Raw genomic sequence first — 24,165 nt, 5'->3', positions numbered from 1 at the left:
AATTGAAGCAGTTATCCAGTAGAGCATAGGTCCTCCTAGTAATATTAATATCACAGCTTTGATATTCAGCCATGCAAAGCATAAAATCTTTAAGTGTTTGCAGACCCGGCAAAGGAATAAAATAAGAACGTGGTGAAATAAAAACCAAAGGCATTCTTCCTGAGATCACTTACAGCAAAATGATAATGTTTACAGTGGGGCTTAGCACCAATGTCTGTTGAGTGCTGTGCTTCTGGGAGAGCGATTGAGTCTTCTCACATTTTGGAGGTTAAAGTATTTTGTTGTGGCATGGGCTTCATCAGATGTAAGAAGCTGTCCATGAACATAGGAAGGCTTTGTCTTATCTATTTTTTTACAGAAGGGATGGGAAACTTTTGGTGGTCCAAATATTGTTGGACTTTACCTTCCATCATCCCTGACCATTGGCCATGTTGACTGGTGCTAATGGGAGCTGGAGTCCAACAAGATCTGGAGACCCATTCATTATACACACAAAGGCAACAGCTCTCCAAAGTTTCAGACCAGCCCTACCTGGTAATGCCAGGGATTAAACCTGAGACCATTTGCATGCAAAGCAGGTTGTCTACTAGAAAGCTACAACTCTGTGTCTCTTCCTGTGAAAAGCCCAAATGCATACACTTATTACAGTAAATAGTAGCTTGCTTGTGGTAATTTCTATTTAGTTGGGAAAATTTGTACTTTTTTTTTTTTTAAGGCTGCCGATGTGCCAAAAATGACTCAACTTAATGATGTGTGTGTTGTTGGGAAAGCCAAGTTTTATTTAGGGGACTCTATTTCTTTATTTAAACATAATTTCATCCAGCTTTCCCTCAAGAGTTCAAAATCAATAAAAAAAAACATCACCAGTAAAAATTTCAAAATAAAAAATACAAGCACAGCAGAATAAAGCATCTACCAGGTTGTCGGGGGCACCATAAAACAGAAGCAGTGTCCGTCTGTTTAAAATTCTAGCATCATATGTCTAGTGGGACTGGAGGGACAACGACAGTGTTTTCTGAGATTAAAAAATGAGTGAAGACATCAAATGCGAGTCAATTAATTTAAATAATCAAGATTTAATCACAAGAAGTCATAAGGCTGATAGATGTGGCTAGGCAGATCCAACCATTGTTAGAGGGGGATCAATTTGCCTGATGCTATATGTGGGATGAATATTGTTGGAGATGTCTAATCAAAGCCTGATGAAATTGTTGCAAATGTGCAAAGGAACACCTAGTTCAGAAGTTCTATGGTCTGACTGCTCCTTCATTGTGAACCTCAACCTTGCTGTCTATTCATTTCTCTTTTGTTTAGCAACCCCCTCCTCCCATTTACATTGCTTAAAAGTTATTGTCACGGGAAAAAGGAATTAAATACACTTTGTTAAACAGGAAATATAAGCAATTTGTGAAAATTATACCTGTGAAGGACACATAGCTGATGAGGTCAGTGTGTTAGGAACGAATAATTAAGTATTTTTATGCCAAAAGATTCAGCTATGGCTCCTAATTGAACCCCATTGCACCCTACTTTGGAATTAGGGCTGCAAAACTTTGTTTTGATGCTTTTGCTGGGAAAACCAACAGCCCTCTCTATACAGTGATGTTTTTAGCACTGTCAATTTTTTTCATGTAAATATTGCTTTTCTTTTGAGCAAATGCTTCATCTGTTAGTTTGGAAATCCTTACGTTTCTCTTAATTTTTGTATCTTTAGGGAGTTGAAGAAGAAGAAAGGCATACAATTCAGTTAACAGCAATTTTATTATTAAGAATATGCTTTTATTTCCTTGGGGGGGGGATATTGAAATTATGTATGTGCTAGGCACCATTTTTCTTGACATCATCCTGCTGCACAAGAAAGCGAGGCAGACTGAATGGTGACATGAGTGTGATTCATAATGGCATTGCAATCGTAGCTAAAAGTAACTAGCACCCTGCTTCACATCTCAATTAACCCAAAGTAATTGGATTTTATCTGTTGTGTCTCAATGGGAGTAAATTGGTTTAAAACGTAAGTATTTGAGTTTAAGTGGGTTGTTGATCAGACTATAAATTATTTAACTGCTTCAGAGGTTAGATAACAATTGCCATCTTAAACTATTTGGTATAAGGGCCAAACAATATTTGGCGATTCCCTCTTTTTGCTCTTGGTAATCTCTCAGGCCAGCTACCACTGAGGGTGGCTGGTGCAGATGTAACATTTGTCCTATATAGGACCTGATTTGCAAATATAGATTACATTGAACATTGGAAACATAGGAAGCTGCCATACATTAATCAAACCTTTGGTCCATTTAGTTCAGTTTTGTCTACACCTGGGCATGGCTGACCTGCAGCCCTCTAGATGTTGTTGGGTTGCAAGTCTCATTATCCCCAACCACTGGCCATGCCAATGGGAGCTGGAGTCCAACATCTGGTGGATGGCACCAGGCTAGCTACTATTGGTGTTTAAGGACTGGCAGTGTCTCTCCAGAGTTTCAGATGATGGTCTTTCCTAGCTCTACCTGGACATTGATCCTGCGACCCTTTGCATGCAAAGTGTATGTCTCGTCAGTAAACTACAGCTCTTTCCCAGTTTCAGTACATTCCAATAACTGTTCCTAAGCAGGAAAATATTGGTCCATATGCTAAGTAATTCTGGAGTCATAAAAGCTGTACTGATTTCCCTATAAAATTTCATTTTGAGTGAGTAGCAAGAGAACCAGTTTTGTGTAGCTGTTGCAGTTCTTTTAAGATGTCATCGCAGATGTACTGTGTGTAGTTATTTTGACAAATGTACTTTGCTTTTAATTATTTAGAGCAACATGTGATGTTGTGCTGTGAAATGCAATATATTTTGTAGTGATAAATATTCAGCGTGTTGCCTTTGCAAAAGCTCTGTGGTTCCTTTCCATAATATATTGCGCTGATAATTCTGACACAAGGCTTTGGCTCTGTAAACTTGATTTGTTGCTTAGGAGATACACTGGCAGCGCCTGAGACTAGGATTACAGCGCAATGTTTGGTGGGAGCTGATTTGCCAGGTTCGTACAATGATGGCAATAGAAATGTTCCATTTCATAATTACTGTTGAAAGTGGATACAGAGGTTCTGCTTAGCTATTTAAGAAGGAAACGTGCACAGATGCTAACACACACCAGAAAAAAACCCCTGTGTTACAACAATCAGAAAGTGTACAGAATTTCCAGTTCAAGGATAAAGGAAGGTGACTGCTGGCTCATCTGTTAGACAAATGGCTCATAGAGGAGCAGAGGCTGACAGGCACTCCCTGTTCTACCAACCCAAGCATGCAGTCATCTGCCACCTGAACCCAGAAGTTTGGAAATTTTATTTTGATTACTTGGGAGGGGACTGAGGTAGTTCTGAGAGGAGTGGAAAGCTAGTTCCAGTGATAGACTCTGGAGCACGCATCCAGATATCAGCAGTGGAGGAAGGCACAGCGGGAATACAGGAACTGAAGCTTCTCTTGCTTAGGGCTGGTTGCCACTGGCACTGATGCCCTTACCCTGGGCGGCCATTTAAATTTCCCACAATGCCCCAAACATAGTGTAACTTGAGGGCATTGTGGAAAAGCAAACCCCTCTGATGACCACCATTTAAATTTCCCACTATCTCCCAGAGAGTTGTGTGGTAGATAAAAAATGAATGGCTGCTGTTCAGTAGAGGATGGTCCCTTTGGGAAAATAGAGCACTGCCCCCAACTCCCACCCCCTCTAGACCAGCCCTCATCTGCCCACCTTCTTACTTGCAACCTGTCCAGGGGATCTATCTGGTGCTGTAATATCAGAAGTGGTCATGTGATACAAGTGGTAATATTATTAGGATCACATTTATGTTTAGTGATCAGGTCAGTTATTTAAATGATACTGGAAATTATTAGCATTAATTATGAGAGAGGGGAGGAGAGGGGGGAGAGAGAAGCATATACATTGAGGGCAAGAATAGCAATCCCTTTTGAATATACTGTAGCACAAACACATATTTCCTTTGACCTTCATATGAACTGTTTAAAAAATGAGATTGAGTTAGATATTTGGAGCACACTAATTAAATGGGTAGCATTGACATTTTAGTCATTTCTAGATATCCTACAGGGAGAAACAAAACTGTAACAGGCATTCTGACCTGCACGTGCTGTGTGTGTGTGTGTTTGTTCGTGTGTGTATTACATTGGCTCCCAGTTTCCAAGCACAATTCAAAGTGCTGACCTTTAAATCCCTAAATGGCCTTGGCCCAATGTCTCCACTCCCATCACTGAGGTCCAGCTCCAAGGGCCTTCTGGTGGATTATTATTATTTTATTAGTGTGTGTGTGTTGTAGTTTATTTCAAGTCAATTCGCTGGCATGCCTTATTGTACTTAATTTAGTTTTTGCATGTGTCTAGCAATATGTTTTTAAGCATAAATGTATTTGGTTCAGTCGGAACAGTGCCCTATTAGTAAGGTTTACTTGCAATTGCAAGCTTAGGCTGTAGTGCTGAGCACCCCTGCTAAAGTTTAAACTCACTGGTGCTTGCTGTGGACTAAACATGTTTTGGGCAATCAGATATTGATGCCACCCTTGTCCTTGGGGCTTCAGTCCAGTCAAAACTAAGCAATGAACCCAACAAATTAATACGCATAATTTGTAAAATATACTTATTTAGATACAAAGCCATATAATAACAAAATAAGGAAACAAGAATCCTACCTACCTGTTTGTCACACACAGCCCTCTCTATGTCTATTCCTTGTCATGTTGCTTTTTCACTAAAGCTAGAGCGGTCTTCCTCAACCCTGTCTCTGTCCAGATAATTTGGACTACAACTTCCATCAGCCAATGGTTATAGAAATTGTAGTCCAAGACAGCTAGAAGGCACTGCACATGCTACCTCTGAAGCAGGGAATCCAATTTTTGCTTGCAGTGTATTACAAAAGGGTTGTTCTCTCATTGGCTCTATGGTGTGTGCTCCTCTCCCTTCCTTTTGCCATGTTAATTCTAAGAGCATCCAGTGAATATTTCACCAGACACACATTTGATTGTAAAACTTCCACTTAAATCACCGGGTCACTTGTGACATGAAGGACCATGAGGAAGGCTGGAATTGAAGCATAACATCCCTTCCCAGGAACATACCTCGCCAAATGAAAATGAGTAGGAATATCTTTTATATTCCCCCAAGGTCCAGTGCCTTTAGATGCTGCTCTTTTGGCAGCTGCCTGCAGGGCAGATAAGACTTTGTGAGTCCTCACTGCTGGCAGGCATTAGCTGTCAGTGTGGTTCCAACTGAAAGGCTGGATGCACCCAGTAAAAAGATGGGCTCCATGTGCAGCCAATCCCACCTATTCAGTTAGCTCTCATATTGCTAGAAACAATGCAAAGTCTACCTGTCACCTTAGATTTAGAGGCTTGCCATAACATAAGGATTTTTGTTTGTCTGTGAGGTACATTCACTCATCATGATCATGAAGTATCAACAGAGCTTTGGAGGAAGCGGATGGGTAGCACTTGATTATTAGTGGCAGACCGAATTTAATGTTGACAAGGTAATGCATGCCAGAGGGAATAATTTCAACTTGTCCATCATAGTTGGCTTCTGAATTAACTGTAACCACTCAGGGAAGTAGCTTGGACATCCTTTTGGACAGCTCAGTGCAAACACCTATTGGAAGTTCAGCTGCAGGGGTGTGTGTATTTGTTTTTTAAGGATGGAAATGTTAAGAAATAAAAGGAACTTGTTGGCCTCCGTCTGTCTCGAGGATGAAGTCAAACTTCTGCGTTATCAGCACCAAAGTACTAGGGCACAAGTCTGGAAATTGTGTATGGAAGTCCTGGGCTGTCCAGATGACAAGATTCTCATCTTGGCCTCGATCATATGGTCCAAAGGAAAGCCGAGCAATACGTTTGCCACCAGCTTGGCTGCAGGAGTTGTTGGAAGCAGGCATACAAAGCACCATCCAATTGTCTTAGGGACTCCACTCTGGATTTGTGTAGGGCACAGGTTTTCAACCTTTTTGAGTCCACAGCTCCCTTGAGCAACTACATTCTTTGTGCAGCACTCCTGTGGGCCCCAAGAGCCTAGTTATGCCAACTCTTGCCTACAGAGCTGGCAGCCTTTCACCCTTTTTCGAACCTCTCTCCCTTGCGGAGTGTTCCCTCAGCCTCCTCTCCTCTCCCCTCTCCTTGGGAGCCCTCTGGGCAGCCGCTGTTGCCACCCCTGGTCTTTGCTGCACCCCCTGACCAGCCCCAGAGGTACCATTCACTTGTGAAGGTCTGCGATATGAATCTTGCATGTAGGCTTATTTGGAGCTGAACTTGTTAAGTCTAACATTTCCAGGGATCAGATTGGAAGGTAGTAGAATTCATTGAAGATGGAGAGGATGGCACATAGGTTCTTTCTGTAGAGGGGAATTAAGACCCTCTAATATCCTTGAACTTGAGCATTAGGCCCAGGCAATATCTGCCCAGTGATTTGCTTTGGTAGGCAGATCAAGGCATACTCTCAGGGGACAAAGGGATGAATGCCATGTGGAAGGGCATCAAGAGTGCCATCCTAACATCAGAATTGTTAGTGACTCCTAAAGTGATAGGGACTGTTTAGCTCTTAAGTTTATTTGACTGTACTTGTCTCTTACTTATCCTTGTGTTTAAACTTATTTCCGAAGAACTACTTTTTAATCTTTATGGCAAACCTTTGTAGTTTCTGTGATTATACTACCACACATCTAAAGTGTGAAGTTCTATGCTACCCTGAGATGTTCTTGAGAAGATGCAAAGGGAATTTTAGGCAGATTGGTGAAAGGCAGCCTTGTAGAAAAATACTTTCACCCAGTGTCAGCAAGAGTTTAAGGAGAAGGGTGAGCAAGCAGAGAAGTACATTGACTTGGCTGGAATCTCTCTCTCTCTCTCTCTTTCTCTCTCCCCCCCCCCCCCGCTCATGGCACAAGATCCAGGAAATTGTGGTGCTTAAGGAGTTTCACAGAACAATTTCCCCTCCCCTCCTTGTCCCCTGTGGCCCATCCCACATTGTCCAGGAGGGTCCACTCCAAAGAGGCTTTTCAAGGGTCAGAGAAAGGGGTGGAAAACTTTCCATCCATGAACTACCCCAAATTAACTCATCTTTGAATCCAAGTCATTGTTTTTAATCTTGATGTGCATTTCTGACTTTTTTAGGGGAGTGGGTGATTGACGTTATTGAAACTTTGCCATTTGAGCTTAATTTGTTATGTTGTTTGATTCTTTGCCATTTGAGCTTAATTTGTGGTGTTGTTCAAATTTTCTATTTGTATTTTAAACTTTTATGAACCACCCTGGGAGGTGTTTTGGGCAGAAAGGTGGCATATAAATGAAACTAAGAAAGATTATCTGAGATTGGTGATCACATAACAATGCACCACAAGGGAGCTTTGAAGTTGATACAAGAGGTGTTCAGTCATCCATCCTACTGGGTTTGTATGCAAAGAGGTATTTTCTTGATACCAATCTGGCCCTGTCAATCTGCATTTTCATCTCATTGGGTCAATATAGCTGGATGCTGGCAGTAAACCCTTCAGGTGTGGTTCCCTGCCAAATATGTTAAAGCAGAACAAACCTGTTCAACTACAAAAGGTAATGCTAGTTTCCTATGATTCAGGATTAAATGGGGTTGTATCCCTGCATCACCTCCCACACTGTTCTGAAGGGTGCCTCCAAGCTCTGGAGTACATCAGGGAGCTGCAGAGGAATGAGGAATCAGCAAAAGTCACTCCCTTGATAAGAATATAAGATGCAGTATAATGCACTGGACTTACGTTGGGCTCATCATTGTAAAAGCTGAGTTCAGATCTTGGCTTTGCTGTACAGTCTTGCCTCATTAGTATGTGTGACATGTGAGAGCAAACCATAAGCACTCTTGGATCTTTTGTAATTATTAATGAGATAAAACAACAACAAAAATCTATTTTATTTCATTATTAAATGTATATTTGTTTTCTAGTTTCCTACATTAAAGTGTACTCTAGGATAATTACAGGTTTTGTTTAAGAAAAAAACAAAAGCTAGCTATGAAAGACTCTGAGTAGGTCTTAGGTCTCATGAACATATTTGGATATAATTTCACAATGCATTCCTATGCATGTCTTTTCATATGTAAGTTCTGTAGAGTCCAATGGGACTTGCTCCCAGTTTATAGCGATCTTTCTCAAGATAGAAGAAGAAGAGTTCGGATTTGATATCCCGCTTTATCACTACCCAAAGGAGTCTCAAAGCAGCTAACATTCTCCTTTCCCTTCCTCCCCCACAAGAAACACTCTGTGAGGTGAGTGGGGCTGAGAGACTTCAGAGAAGTGTGACTAGCCCAAGGTCACCCAGCAGCTGCATGTGGAGGAGCGGAGATGCAAACCCGGTTCACCAGATTACAAGTCTACCGCTCTTAACCACTACACCACACTGGCTCCCACAAGTCTACCGCAAGGTAGTGCTTTAGAATGGACTTCCACCATCCCTAATCACTGGCCATGCTGGCTTATCCTGATGGGAGTTGTAGTCCAAAACATCTGGAGAGAACACAAGGTTGTGGGTGTATAGAATTGCAGCTATAAAGGAACTGACTGTTTTCTGCTAGAGTACTCAGCCAAGTCCTGACCACAGCAGTCATGAAGGAAGGTAGCAGAGGTGGTCTCTAATTCATGTTGGATTCAAGCCAGTAGGTTTATAAGTCAAAACTAGAAGAACGCTAAATTGTGCATATCAGTGAACTGAGAAGGGAGGAACAGAACATAGAACTCTCATGTTATAATCATGTGGTCTGACCTGTTCATAAAGCAAGGCACCAAATTAAAAATGGCTACGTAAAGACATGAGAACAGCCTGCTGAATAGCACCTAAGCCCAATGACCTGAGCATTATATTCCCACTGTGGCATCACTGCAGCAGCACTCTTTCACTGTTGTTCTCCAGCAACTGGTATTCAGAGTCATGCTACCTCTGATCCTGGAGATAATAAATAGCCATCAAGAATAGTAGCCATTGATAACTTTTACCTCCATGGAAGTATTTAATACCCCTTCAAAGTGGCTAAAGTTGATGGCTTTCATTATATTTTTCATTATCAAATTCCACAGTTTGAAGCATGGCTATGTGTGAAGCCTTGGGTATGTGAAGAAGTACTCCTTTTCCTGAATCTTCTGGCATTCCTTTGATGGTTCTGAGTTAGGAGATGAGTTAGGGATGCGGGTGGCACTGTGATCTAAACCACTGAGCCTCTTGGGCTTGTTGATCGGAAGGTTGGCGGTTCGAATTCCCGCAATGGGGTGAGCTCCCGTTGCTCTGCCCCAGCTCCTGCCAACCTAGCAGTTCAAAAGCACCTCAGTGCAAGTAGATAAATAGGTACCACTCCAGCGGGAAGGTAAACGGCATTTTCATGCGCTCTGGTTTTCGTCACAATGTTCCATTGTGCAAGAAGCACATGCTGGCCACATGACCCAGAAAGCTGTCTGTGGACAAACGCCGGCTCCCTTGGCCTGAAATCGAGATGAGCGCTGCAACCCTATAGTCACCTTTGACTGGACTTAACCATCCAGGGGTCCTTTACCTATATATATATATATATATATATATATATATATATATATATATATATATATGAGAAAAACTCTTTCCTGTCTACTTTGGCTACACCTTGCATAATAATAATAATAATAATAATGTCTTCTGTTTCAGTGTATCTGAAGAAATGTGCATGCACACGAAAGCTCATACCAATAACAAACTTAGTTGGTCTCTAAGGTGCTACTGGAAGGAATTTTTTTCCAACTATGGCAGACGAACACGGCTACCTACCTGTAACTTGCATAATATTGTAAGCCTCTATCATGTCCCCCCTTCACTCTCAATTTTGTTTGAAGCTAAGAAGCCTCAAATGTTGTGAACCTTCCTTATAGGAGAGTTGCACCATCTCCTTAATTCTTTCTGCACAAATGCGAGCTCTATAGTCTCCCGCTCTGCATACAGAAAGATGTAGATTGAGGGTCCCTTCCTTTTGATAAAAATGAGTGGATCTTGTTGCTTCATACAGCAAGTTGGACATACCGGTAACTACATATTTGGGACTGCTAATGTTTCAGCAAATCTTTGAAAAGAGTTTGCCTTTAAAAAAATAATAAAGCCAAATGAATGAATAAAACCTTTCATTGGCTCTGTTTACCAAAATGGATGGATCAGGATTTAGCTTTGACATAGTGGGCCTATGTGTTAGTGGGAGTGGTGATATGATTAGTTTTTGAAAAGGTGTGAAAGGGAAGGGAGAGGCAATAATCTTCCATTGCATAAAGGCTACCTCTGTTTCATTCATTTACTTTGGTACTCGTTTCTCTTTCCGTTGAAGCCGGTGGGCACTGGGCCATTGGCACCAGCGAAAGCAACGTGCACAACTTTTTCTCTTCACGCTGCAAAATTCCCAAAATTGTTTCTGTGCATATGGTTATATAACATGCTATTTTTTTATTTTCAAATTAGTTCTTGACATTTTTGAAATGATTATTTCGAGTGGAACCTCGGGCTCTTTTGGCTCATCTGAGCCTCTCAAAGAATATTCACTTGTGATTCCAAAGGTATCCTTTCTGCAGCTACAGTGCTGCACACACTTATTGGGGAGGGCTAAAAGCAGCACTGAACTCTGTGGAGCTAAATTCCAAGCCAAGATGCATAGAACCACATTAACAATGTGGTCGCCTCTAAGAAAGCAAACTGAATAGACTAAAGGGTAACTTATAAAGAGTGCTGCTTTTGCAGGCAGTGGAGCACAATTCCCCCCCCCCTCTTTTGCAGATGTTTGATGGGTGACACCTCAAATCTGCTGATGCAGGCTTGAAGCACTGGAAACCGTAAACTTATTTTATGAAAACTGAATTGGAAAACCAAATGTCAGATTCAGTTTAAATAATCGTTTCCCCAAAAGGAACTTTGCAGCTCAACCTTTTGACCCCCTGATTTGATTTCAGTAGACTATCCCTCTATGGGCCTTGCCAAATTAACCCAACACCATCTGTTAGTGCATTTTGTATTATGCAGATGTGTTGAGACCCTTCTAATAGCAAAGCTGTTTGGACTGATGTGTACTTAATATGTGCATGTTTCCTAAATTGCTCAATATGATTTAATAGGCTCACCGAAGAGCCAAGCAATTCTAACTTAATTTTGTACCGGCGTTTATGGAAGCAATTTGCTGAAATTAATTCCTGTGTTTCTTCTCCATCTGCAAATAATGGAGAGACCTGTAGGAAAATTACACAGATAATTCCATACTGTTGGATGTTAACTACTCCATCCCCCCGCCCCCGTCTCAAATATATTTCAGAAGAAAATTCAAATAGAGTATTGTGCCTATTGTATGTAGTGGCCTACCACCATACTCAGAAACCCCAGGTTTTATGTTCAAAAGAATTTTATTGCTTAGCTTTTTATATATATAAATTATTTATATAAATGAGGGTAATAATAATATTCTGTTCAAAAGAAATCCTGTTGAGGAAAAGGGTTTTAATTCCTTGCAAGGTGATTTCCATGGCAAGCGTATTTTTGTTGTAGAGAGGCATATAAGTCCTGTTCATAAATAATACTTCCTTAACAAAGGTTCCGTCAACATGTCTATGTAGGGTGTAAAGCAGATTGGGCAAAAAACTTTTGCATTAGTAATTTCATGTTCAGGCTAGGGACCCTTTAAATCCAAACTCCTCCTCCTCCTCCTCCTCCTCCTCCTCCTCCTCCTCCTCCTCCTCCTCCTCATCCTCTTCTTCTTCTTCTTCTTCTTCTTCTTCTTCTTCTTCCTCCTCTCCTCCTTGTTAAAGCTGCAGCCTAAGAACTTACAGCTGCAGCAGTCTTAGGAAAGGGCTTTTAAAGTCTGCTGGCTAACCTGTGAACATAATGTTAGAAAATAAGAAGAGCATGCAGGATCAGGCCAAGGGTCAATCTAGTCCAGCATCCTGTTCTCACAGTGGCCAACCAGATGCCTGTGACAAACCCACAAGCAGGACCCAAGCACAAGACCACTCTTGTGGTTTCTAGCAACTGGTGTTCGGAATAATTTTTTTAAATGTTATTTATTTATTTTAAAAAAATTATACACTGCTTGATCGTAAAATAAATAAACACCTGAAAGCAGTTTACACAAGATAAAATAGTAAAAATAAAGAGAGAGAGAGAAGTCACAACCATACTTTAAAACATACAAAAGTTTAAATACTAAAACAGATGATTGCCTCCAGCTGTGGAGGCATAGCCATCATGGCCAGTAGCCACAGGTAGCCATATGCGCCATGAACCTGTGTCCCGGATCTGGACTGGCACGGCATGGGAAATGTCTCACCAGCTTTATCTTCCAGTGCTGTGAGTGTGGGGTCCTAGAAGCGCTGCCTTTTACAAATGGTTATTGTGCAAAAGTGTCACCCAAGCTTGGGGGGTGAGGGAGTGCTGTGCGTATGCTCTGCATTTGCATTTGCCACGTGTGCTTTTCATGTGTGGATTTGTGTGCTTTTCATGTGTGGATTTGTGTGTGGTTGCATGTGTAGTCTGTATTTGAGGTGAGTGTATGCATGCAGTACTTCGCCCATGTCCACCACTGACATGTGTCCCTCTGAGGAGTGGCTGACTATTAATGTGGTCAGTGACTGGAGAAGTCTTAAAGCTTTCCTGTGGCAGCACATCAGGCTTAAGATCAGGAACATCCATAGATATACCAAAACACCATCCATGACAATATACTAGCATTAGAGGGATGCTTTGCTGGTAATGTTCTTCTAGACTTGGGAATAGAGACCTCAAGAACGGATAGGTTATTTCAAAATAAATAGTTAGTATGAACAGTGGATATTTAAGGATTGCTTTTCTATAGCTGGTGTACATTTCACTTTTATGTGAAGCTTGCAGTCCTTTATTCCATCTAGTGACGGTGTGTAAGTTGACATTGCATGTGAAGTATGAGGGGGATTTGTCACCCTAATTGTGAAAATTACACTGATTAGCCCAGTATCAGCACACTGTGATTCGACAGCTTCCTCATAAAGTACAAGATAGGAAGCTGCAAACCTTTAAATATGTAAGTTGCAAACCTTTAAATATATAAGCTAGACACAGTCTTTTATTTATTTATAAGATCATCCATTCTGCCTTTGCTATAACATCCTAGGGCGGGCTATGACAACAAAATACAGGTAAAATTATTGCAAACACATGAAACAGTTCCAAATGAAACAGAACAACATTAAAGGAGGGCCTTCATCCAAGAAGGATGTGGCCTGAAGGTGAGAGTTTCTTCTTAAAAGGAAATTAAACTAGGATGTGTAAGAGATAAACGTGGCTTAGCTGAATGTGGAAAATCAGACCACATCACTGCTAATTAGGTCAGATGCTTATCAACTCTTTGTTGGGTTATAGTTCAGCACATGGAAGAGAGAGAGAGAGTATTGCTTAAAAGATCTCTATAAAGTCTTTGAATGAAATACAAAATGAAAATGTGAATATGTGAGCGCTTCATTTAACAGTGAAGGGTGAGTTCTAGGACTCTGTTTACAGGGCCGGGATTGAGGGGCTACTGTTGCCCCTTCCCCCAACTGTATTCTCAGGCTACATCCACACCATGCATTTAAAGCAGTATGGTTGTGGTTTCCTCCCAAAAAGCGTTATGGGAGTTGTAGTTTGCTAAGGGTTCCAAGAACTGTTAGGTGATTCCTGTTCATCTCACAGAGCTTCTCATGATTGATTGTTGATGACTCTGAGAAATGTAGTAGTGTATGAATGTGGCCTTAGATTTCTCATGCTTTTAACATTGTGTCTAAAAGAAGCCAGCATAGCCCCCATGTTTTTATGTGTGTCAGCAGCCTCCACATTGCTTCTGAACAATGCTCTCCCCGTGCAGACTTGCCTGGTACCTTTGTTACGTAGGCACCAAGCAAAAAGATTCCTCTTCTCCCCGACCTTTGGCTAATTAAACAATCTATGGACTTTTAAACTCTGTATTGGGGGTATTGTTTTCATTTGTTACTATGGTATGTATTTTTGTGTTTTTATATTGTAAACAGCACTGTGATCCTTGGATGAAGGATGGTATAGAAATAATGATGATGATGATGATGATGATGATGATAATAAGGAAAAAATGGGAGTGCTGTTATCCTTGACCTGAGACCTCAGCAGACATAATTGACAGTGGACTTGAGGATGCTGATTGTCTGAGGATGCTGGGTGGTAATGTGAGGACTGTCTGCTTGGGTTGTAAAATAACATTTTAAAGAACAATAACAATCTGGTTCTATAAAAAAATAAGTCATCCTATCTACCAAATGGTCCTTCCATGTGGCCCCTTATTCTTATCCATAAGATATGTATAATAATTATCCTTACAACATTTCTTGCCTATGGATACAGTCTGGCAATATCAGTGTGTGCATTCCACTAATTGGATCATAAACACTTTATTTCATTCTTAATTCTTCTTGATTTCAGTGAATATTAAGAAAATGTATTGTGGATTGCTTTTCCTATGTTTGAATTGCATCTTTTATGTTTGAAAGAGAAGCTTAACTAGATGCCACCTAGGGGATTGTAGATTGCAAATCTTCCCTAATACAAACTATGCTTGTCATTATAGGTGTGGCTACAAAAGTACGGCTATCTTCCACCAACTGACCCCAGAATGTCGGTGTTGCGTACTGCAGAGACAATGAAATCTGCTATAGCTGCTATGCAGCAGTTCTATGGCATTAACATGACAGGAAAAGTGGACAGGAACACAATCGAGTAAGTAATTGTAACTGGACTGCTCTTGCTTCTTTAAACTCCTTGAAGTGCAGTAAATTCTTGTTACTGCAATGACCAGCTAAGATATCTCTGCAAATCTAAATGGTCACTCTGACTATAAGCCCCCACCCCCTTATAACATACGCTTGGTGAAAAAATGTAGGAACTCTATAGGATACAATTGAAGTTTCAGTAAGAGTCCATTTCATAAAAAGAGAGAAAAGGAAGATGAAAAACAGACATGGGAAGTCAATATTTACATAAACATTCAACAGAAATACTTTCACTTCACAATTTTTATGGTGGTGACAAAGCAATGGATAGGTTAGTGTGGGAAACATAAGCAGGAAGAAATTGGTTTTCATATGTGGCATAACTTTCAAAAGTAGATAGATAATAGGCTTCTCTGTCGCACATACTGTCACCCCTTGCTTTGACACTGGAAAGTTTCTTAGAACCATAGTTTGGGAAGCAGCCATCACTGAAAGCATATTTACAGTACAGGAGTGAAGCAAAAAAGCATGTGTTTAGAGAAACACTGTGAGGAAATGTATGTAGCCATGTGTCACCATTTATCCGGTAGTTGTGTAAACTGGAAACCTTGCACAGGCCAAAATGTCATCGGAAGGACAAAGTGAATGAATACCATTTGCTGGGAAACACAAGTGGAGAGAGTGCTAATGAACTTCCCAAGTGCGTGTAGTTCACCACTGTGGAAACAGGTTGTAAGACTATATGGTCCTTTGCCCTTATCTAGCTAGTTCTTTTTTATGTTATATTCTTAAATGAAAGGCAAGCTGCTACAATTGTCTCTCCCATTCTGTCCTCCATCCCTGCCCCCCAGATTACTTATTTTCACTTGTTTCTTCCCCAGTCGTTTGTTGCCTTCCAAATTTTGTTTTTACGTTATTTGCACAGTCCTTTGTACATCAATGGCACTTTATTTTAAAAATGCTAATAATTGGGTAGATTTTTCATTTGTTATTGCAGCAGAGTCTAACAAGACACAGGATTTTAGGCTAAGACTGCAGTCCTGTATACAAACACCCAGAAGCAATTTCATTTGAATCCAGTGGGACTTTCCCAAAAATATGTAAGGTTGGAGTCTGCAACCAATTAGTGTCAATCACAAAACTCACTTTGTTTTTGTGTGTGCTGCATCTTAATTTTCCTTTTTAAAAGTTATTACACATCACCTTGTTTCTACTGACATGAGATTAAGAGTTGGATCCGATCAAGTCATGATGTGAGGGGAGCAACTTCTGCCTGCATAATGGATCTTCCCTTCTCTCTCCTCCCCACTAAACATGGCCAGGCATCTCCAAAACTGCTCCAGAGAGTTGGTGGAATCCCAGATGTGAGGGTTGGACAGGGAGAGATGAGGGAGCAGAAATCTGTTGAGTGAGAAGAAGTTGTTCCACTTCCACAATGACTTTGTTAGATATAATGCTAAGTACTTTCACCTGGCTATTAGATTGTAAGGACAACCAATAGATTGTCTAGTTCCTTTTAACTTTGCATTTTTGTATGCCAACATCACTGGATGTGACCTTCTGCATTAATTTTCAGCCCAGATTTCAAAATGTTTCAAAATAAGGATGCTCAACAATTGAATCCAAGCCAGTATGGTGATTTGTGCATATGTGTAGGGAATTTTAAGAAATCGACATGGCCATAAGACCATTTAATAGTATAGCACCAAATTTCTTGTGGTCGATCTGTAAACTAGCTAGTGATCCTAGCTTCTCAAATTCAGAATGAAGTTTCCATATTTTTCCATATAAACTGTTTTGCTGCATTCAGTATCCCTGCTTCCAGGAGTGTGGTAGCAGCAACCACCACTGAGAAAACATATTTATCTTTTTCTTTTCGATTTATAACTTTCCTTACTGTCGGTTTGCAATAGGTGATTTTCCTTTGATGAAATCTACAGCTTTCCCCAAACTGCCACTAATGTGGCATTTAAAAGTTTCAAGCAGTTGAAAATCTGTTCTCCTGTCAAAAAGCTCATTCATGTTAGCTTAACAGAGAACCCTGTCTCTAATCTCCTCCCTGTCTATTAAATCTGAAATACTTTACTGAAATCTAGAGCTCTTGGAAGGCATTCTGTAGTTTCTCAGTCTATGGCTAAGATGATGCCTGTTGCTGGATTCTCTAAATTCCTAAAGTTCAAGTATTTCTGACCCATTCACCTTCCCTTAGGGCACCCATGAGGCCTGCTCTTTATTGCTTTTCAGTGCAATAATGCATGAGCGAGTGGAATGAAATGATTTTTCCAATCCGAGATTGGCATCAGCAGTTTCAGTAGTGTGTTTTCTGAACTGCTAAGTGAGTTGGAGGCGGAGAAGAAAATTCCATCAGCTAAAACCACCAAAAAGAATTACAAAGGAGAATTCATCCTGCTAGCAGGAAACGGGAGTGAATGTACTTCTCCAGTCCTTTTGCACGGCTAATGGAATAGGACATGAAGCTATTTTAGCTCTGCTTTAGAACCTTTGAAGGCTAGTGAGCTAGGTTATTAACTCCCCCCAAACATAACAAGCCAAGTTAAACTGGTGGGCAAAACTAGGTGGCAGAGTGGTGCCACACCAACCTCAAGTTTCCCCCTCTACCCCCTGGTAAGCAGCAGCAACAATGGGAGGTCATGCCACCTACTACTGGGACAGCAATTTTTCCAGTAGGTGCATAGAACGTCTGAATGGAGAGGAAGCCTGCAGTTCCTTTCATCCCACATGCCATGATAATCAGAGCAATCAAAACTGTGAATCCCTGCTTATAGCTATAAATTTGATATCTATCTATCATCTATCTATCTATCTATCTATCTATCTATCTATCTATCTATCATCTAGCTACCTATCTATCATTTTCCAAGTGCTTATTTTTGCACATAAAATTCCCTTAAAAAAATCAAGTTGTTTTCAATTAGGATAGCCAATGTAAGTTTTTTTGAGAGATAATCTTCTAGTTAAAAGCAGAATCTTCTTGGTCAGGCTTAGTGCAACTTGCGATGATCATCTTAAATACTTCCTGAGCTGAGCTGCAAGCCAATTAAAAGAGCTTAAAGGAAAACTAAATCTACTAATAAACTCTTGGGAATAGATGTGCATTAGATTTATCCCTTAGTCTTATAGGTTTTAGCTTTATTTTCACCACAATCCAAAGGCTTGGTGATAGAGAGGAGTCTCTTCTGAAACTTTTTAATGGACAGACCCACAACATGCATTATTGGAATTGCTTCAAAGCTACTTTTATAATATTACCTGCTAGCTTTAAATTTAGACCAGGATAGAAGAAGCAATGGCCCTGGAGAAAGGATGGCAATTAACTAGGGCAACTAACCCATCCAAACTTTTATAAAGTGATATAGGTTGACATCCTTGGCCCCCAATTATATAATCATAGCATTGTAGAGTCGGAAGGGACTCCAACCCGCTGCAATGAATGCAGGAATCATAGCTAAAGATTCCCTGACAGATAGTCATCCAACCTCTGCTTTAAAACCTTCAAAAGGAGAGTTCACCACCTTCTGAGGGTGTTCCTTCTGTCTCAAACAATATGTTGTTGTTGTTGTTGTTGTTGTTCAGTCGTTCAGTCGTGTCCGACTCTTCGTGACCCCATGGACCAGAGTACGCCAGGCACGCCTATCCTTCACTGCCTCTCGCAGTTTGGCCAAACTCATGTTAGTAGCTTCAAGAACACTGTCCAACCATCTCATCCTCTGTCGTCCCCTTCTCCTTGTGCCCTCCATCTTTCCCAACATCAGGGTCTTTTCTAGGGATTCTTCTCTTCTCATGAGGTGGCCAAAGTACTGGAGCCTCAACTTCAGGATCTGTCCTTCTAGTGAGTACTCAGGGCTGATTTCTTTGAGAATGGATAGGTTTGATCTTCTTGCAGTCCACGGGACTCTCAAGAGTCTCCTCCAGCACCATAATTCAAAAGCATCAATTCTACGGCGATCAGCCTTCTTTATGGTCCAGCTCTCACTTCCGTACATTACTACTGGGAAAACCATAGCTTTAACTATACGGACCTTTGTCGGCAAGGTGATGTCTTTGCTTTTTAAGATGCTGTCTAGGTTTGTCATTGCTTTTCTCCCAAGAAGCAGGCGTCTTCTGATTTCGTGACTGCTGTCACCATCTGCAGTGATCATGGAACCCAAGAAAGTGAAATCTCTCACTGCCTCCATTTCTTCCCCTTCTATTTGCCAGGAGGTGATGGGACCAGTGGCCATGATCTTAGTTTTTTTGATGTTGAGCTTCAGACCATATTTTGCGCTCTCTTCTTTCACCCTCATTAAAAGGTTCTTCAATTCTTCCTCACTTTCTGCCATCAAGGTAGTATCATCAGCATATCTGAGGTTGTTGATATTTTTTCCGGCAATCTTAATTCCGGTTGGGGATTCATCCAGCCCAGCCTTTCGCATGATGTATTCTGCATATAAGTTAAATAAGCAGGGAGACAATATACAGCCTTGTCGTACTCCTTTCCCAATTTTGAACCAATCAGTTGTTCCATATCCAGTTCTAACTGTAGCTTCTTGTCCCACATAGAGATTTCTCAGGAGGCAAATGAGGTGATCCGGCACTCCCATTTCTTTAAGAACTTGCCATAGTTTGCTGTGGTCGACACAGTCAAATGCTTTTGCATAATCAATGAAGCAGAAGTAGATGTTTTTCTGGAACTCTCTGGCTTTCTCCATAATCCAGCGCATGTTTGCAATTTGGTCTCTGGTTCCTCTGCCCCTTCGAAATCCAGCTTGCACTTCTGGGAGTTCTCGGTCCACATACTGCTTAAGCCTGCCTTGTAGAATTTTAAGCATAACCTTGCTAGCGTGTGAAATGAGTGCAATTGTGCGGTAGTTGGAGCATTCTTTGGCACTGCCCTTCTTTGGGATTGGGATGTAGACTGATCTTCTCCAATCCTCTGGCCACTGCTGAGTTTTCCAAACTTGCTGGCATATTGAGTGCAGCACCTTAACAGCATCCTCTTTTAAAATTTTAAATAGTTCAGCTGGAATATCATCACTTCCACTGGCCTTGTTGTTAGCAAGGCTTTCTAAGGCCCATTTGACTTCACTCTCCAGGATGTCTGGCTCAAGGTCAGCAACCACATTTCCTGGGGTGTATGAGACCTCCATATCTTTCTGGTATAATTCCTCTGTGTATTCTTGCCACCTCTTCTTGATGTCTTCTGCTTCTGTTAGGTCCTTTCCACTTTTGTCCTTAATTGTGGTAATCTTTGTACGAAATGTTCCTTTCATATCTCCAATTTTCTTGAATAAATCTCTGGTTTTTCCCATTCTGTTATTTTCCTCTATTTCTTTGCATTGCTCGTTTAGAAAGGCCCTCTTGTCTCTCCTTGCTATTCTTTGGAAATCTGCATTCAATTTCCTGTATCTTTCACGATCTCCTTCGCATTTTGCTTGTCTTCTCTCCCCCGCTATTTGTAAGGCCTCATTGGTCAGCCACTTTGCTTTCTTGCATTTCTTTTTCATTGGGATGGTTTTCGTTGCTGTCTCCTGTATAATGTTACGAGCCTCCATCCACAGTTCTTCAGGTACTCTATCCACCAAATCTAAATCCTTGAACCTGTTCTTCACTTCAACTGTGTATTCATAAGGAATTTGATTTAGATTGAATCTTACTGGCCCAGTGGTTTTTCCTACTTTCTTCAGTTTAAGCTGGAATTTTGCTATAAGAAGCTGATGATCTGAGCCACAGTCAGCTCCAGGTCTTGTTTTTGCTGAGTGTATAGAGCTTCTCCATCTTTGGCTGCAGAGAATATAATCAATCTGATTTCGATGTTGCCCATCTGGTGATGTCCATGTGTAGAGTCGTCTCTTGTGTTGTTGGAAAAGAGTGTTTGTGATGACCAGCTTGTTCTCTTGACAGAACTCTATTAGCCTTTGCCCTGCTTCATTTTGATCTCCAAGGCCAAACTTGCCAGTTGTTCCTTTTATCTCTTGACTTCCTACTTTAGCATTCCAATCCCCTATAATGAGAAGAACATCCTTCTTTGGTGTCATTTCTATAAGGTGTTGTAAGTCTTCATAGAATTGATCAATTTCGGTTTCTTCAGCACTGGTAGTTGGTGCATAAACTTGGATTACTGTGATGTTAAAAGGACTGCCTTGGATTCGTATCGAGATCATTCTATCATTTTTGAAGTTGCATCCCAGTACAGCTTTCGCCACTCTTTTGTTGACTATGAGGGCCACTCCATTTCTTTTACGGGATTCCTGCCCACAGTAGTAGATATGATAGTCATCCGAACTGAATTCGCCCATTCCTGTCCATTTTAGTTCACTGATGCCTAGGATGTCAATGTTTATTCTTGCCATCTCATTTTTTACCACATCCAGCTTACCAAGGTTCATGGTTCTTACATTCCAGGTTCCTATGCAATACTTTTCTTTACAGCATTGGACTTTCCTTTCGCTTCCAGGCATATCCACAACTGAGCGTCCTTTCGGCTTTGGCCCAGCCGCTTCATCAGCTCTGGATCTACTTGTACTTGTCCTCCGCTCTTCCCCAGTAGCAAGTTGGACGCCTTCCGACCTGAGGGGCTCATCTTCCAGCGTCATATCTTTTATATGCCTGTTGTCTTTGTCCATGGAGTTTTCTTGGCAGGGATACTGGAGCGGCTTGCCAGTTCCTTCTCCAGGTGGATCACGTTTGGTCCAAACTCTCCGCTATGACCTGTCCATCTTGACCTGTCCATAGCTTGCCTGAGTAATTCAAGCCCCTTCGCCACGACAAGGCAGTGATCCATGAAGGGGTCAAACAATATAATTTCATACAAATCACATTGTTCAGTTGTCTCCAGCTTCTCATATTGTGATGGAACGTGTGGAAACCTAACTTTTCATAGCAAGCTGGAAAAGAGAAGTGATAACATTTTGCAACCATCTGGTATGCATTTTCATCAAGGCAATGTTAATTTTAAAAATGTGTGCCTCAATTAGGGACATGCTCATATGAGCAGTGTGCCTTGGCTATAGGGCTGCTGAAGTCTATATTTATCAAGCATCACCTACTGTAAGTTTTCATGGTATTTTTCTGATGAAATACAATGGGCGATATCCAATTGTTGCAGTCCACTTGGTAATACAGCTATTCCACTAGTGGGTATATCAGCAGTATTGTAGCACAACAGCCAAATCCAATGTGTATCTTGCACTTGCAAAAGATACTATGAAACCCCTAGTGCAACTGGCGTTGTTATTGTTATACCTGTGGTGACATTTAAGCTTGAGTGCTACTACTTGTGCAACAATGTCAGCTCTCAAAATTCTTGTACAATGTCACCTCTCAAAGTTCTTGTATTAACATCACATCAGATCCAATTTTTCAGCAAAACTATATTTGTGAAAGCCTGCTAGAAGGCATCCATTAGGATTCTTGACAAGCTGGACATGATGTTTCCATGCCCCCTGTAGGAGAGGCAGGTTTAGTGCAAGTGAAAGCTTGCTGTAACAAACTGAATTGTTACAGACTTAATTGGAGTTTCTGTTTCTGGTGCCCTCAGCCTACAGATGATATTGCTGTCTGAAATCTGCCTGGTACCTGCCTGACTTCATATAACTAGAAGTCTGTCTCCCTCTCATTCAGAACCAGATTAAAGTATAGTAAAATCAAAGGGAAATTCCAGTCTTACTAAACTGGGAAATGATATAGATTGGAAAAGCCAGAGGAACATATGTGGAAGCAAAATATTATTTTAATAAGCTTTATGTTTTGCAAGAAAAATGCCAGGTTATCTCTTTAAATTTTCTCATTTTCTTTATTCCTATTTCTTCAGCTTAATGCTTTTGATTTCCTTCTATAATGGTTTCATAAAGTCTTCCCTTTGAAAGAGGAACATTTGGAAAATCAGAATTAGCTTTGTTTCTTTGGAAGACTGTTTGCTCTATTTCAGTATAACGCACAAGGAAGAATGCTTTGAACTGAAGATTTAACATGCGGCCTTAAACAGCTCTGCTTCTATTTGTGCAAACAGCACATACTAGTTCGTGATATTTGGCTGTTGTAGCATTTGTTATGCTTCAGTCCTCCTAAGCATTTTCTCCCCTGCTGATGTAGTTTTAAGTTCTGACTGAGTGTGCAGGAGGGAGAGGACTTGCAAAGCACAATGTGTCTTGGATATGCCTGAAAGTATATATTTTAGATGTTTTGCATCTAGATAATCCTAAATAGAATTAAGGATAATTTAGAATTATTATCTATCTTTGTGATCTTCAAAGTTCACAAGATCAAAAGATACTAGTTTATAATGAACGTTGGAGATTATGATCTATCACCTTTAATATTGGTAGGGCAGCATGGAAACTGCCAAGGAACAACTGCTAGGTAGGTCAGTATTAATGGGAGAAGTCGCCCAGGGATTGAACTTGGAACTTCTGCATGCAAAGCAGGTGTTCTACCATAACCATTCCCTTCATGTATTCCTAAATATTTCCTGTGAGTTTACTGCAAACATTTAAAAAAACCTGTTTATTCTGGAAAGGTTATCACGCAATTTAACATGGACCAGAAAACGCAACTATTTAACAGCCCAAGTGACCATGACTTGTTTCCTTTTTGAAAAGTGATGTTGGAAATCATCCACAATTTTATTCACCGTGGAGCAGCATTTGATAGAGATTGGAGCAACTCTACACTGGATGTCATGGAAGTTGCTTTTATGTAAGAAACTGAGTAAATCCCATGTGTAGCTTGTCATGTGTTATTATGTGCATTCAGTTGGCAATTATCATCAGTTCCTGATTTCACTTACAAAGTGGAGGAGTTGACATGGGATGATGATTATAGTAATGATGTTTTTAAAAATGAGAGATACTGCTCTAAAGTATATGCAAGAAATTAATCCACAAGTCTACCAGCAACAAACAATGGGAAGTATGCAGTTCACTAAAATGTATACAGTACATTAGTAACTTAAGTGTAAATGTTTTCTTGGGATAAGGATAGGGTTTGTGAAATTCATTTACATTAAATAAGGACAGTCCTAGACAGAATGTGTCTAGGTTACAGAAGTCAGCATGCGGTATATTTCTTTGCCATAGCTGTGCTTCGACATACACCAGCCCGGGATTCTGAGTCATACCTCTTGCTTAAAGCTAACGATAGTGAAGTATTTGTTACAGTGACTTGGACGATGCTTTTGACCACTGCAACGGAAAGTGAAGCAAATGCATACAAAGGCTATAGGACATGATAATTCTTTGCTCTGAAGGGTAATTGAATTTGGGTTAAAATGTTCTGTGGATTATAAATAGTTCTAGTGAGATGAAAGGATATGGAATGAAACTTGAATATTGATTGCCTACCTGTGGATTCTGTCTTCTGTGCTAAATCCCTCCCTTGAGCACAAAGCCCTTTACGATGGGAAGAATATTCTCTGCAAAAAATG

At 40.7% G+C, this 24,165-nt stretch overlaps 1 protein-coding gene across 2 annotated transcripts in view; it reads left to right on the top strand.

Moving 5' to 3' along the window:
• The window catches only part of MMP16 (matrix metallopeptidase 16), a 159,376-nt gene that overhangs the window by 50,129 nt on the left and 85,082 nt on the right, over window positions 1-24,165 (top strand). For both annotated transcript variants that reach the window (XM_033155517.1, XM_033155516.1), the window contains exon 2: window positions 14,603-14,751. In XM_033155517.1, coding sequence (XP_033011408.1) covers window positions 14,603-14,751 — 149 coding nt within the window. The remainder of the gene's footprint in view (window positions 1-14,602; window positions 14,752-24,165) is intronic.

This window comes from Lacerta agilis, chromosome 7, assembly GCF_009819535.1.
Source record: "Lacerta agilis isolate rLacAgi1 chromosome 7, rLacAgi1.pri, whole genome shotgun sequence".
In the NCBI taxonomy this organism is placed as follows: Eukaryota; Metazoa; Chordata; class Lepidosauria; order Squamata; family Lacertidae; genus Lacerta; species Lacerta agilis.
The sequence above is the reverse complement of the archived record's forward strand: the minus strand, read 5'-3'. Positions and strand labels throughout refer to the sequence as shown.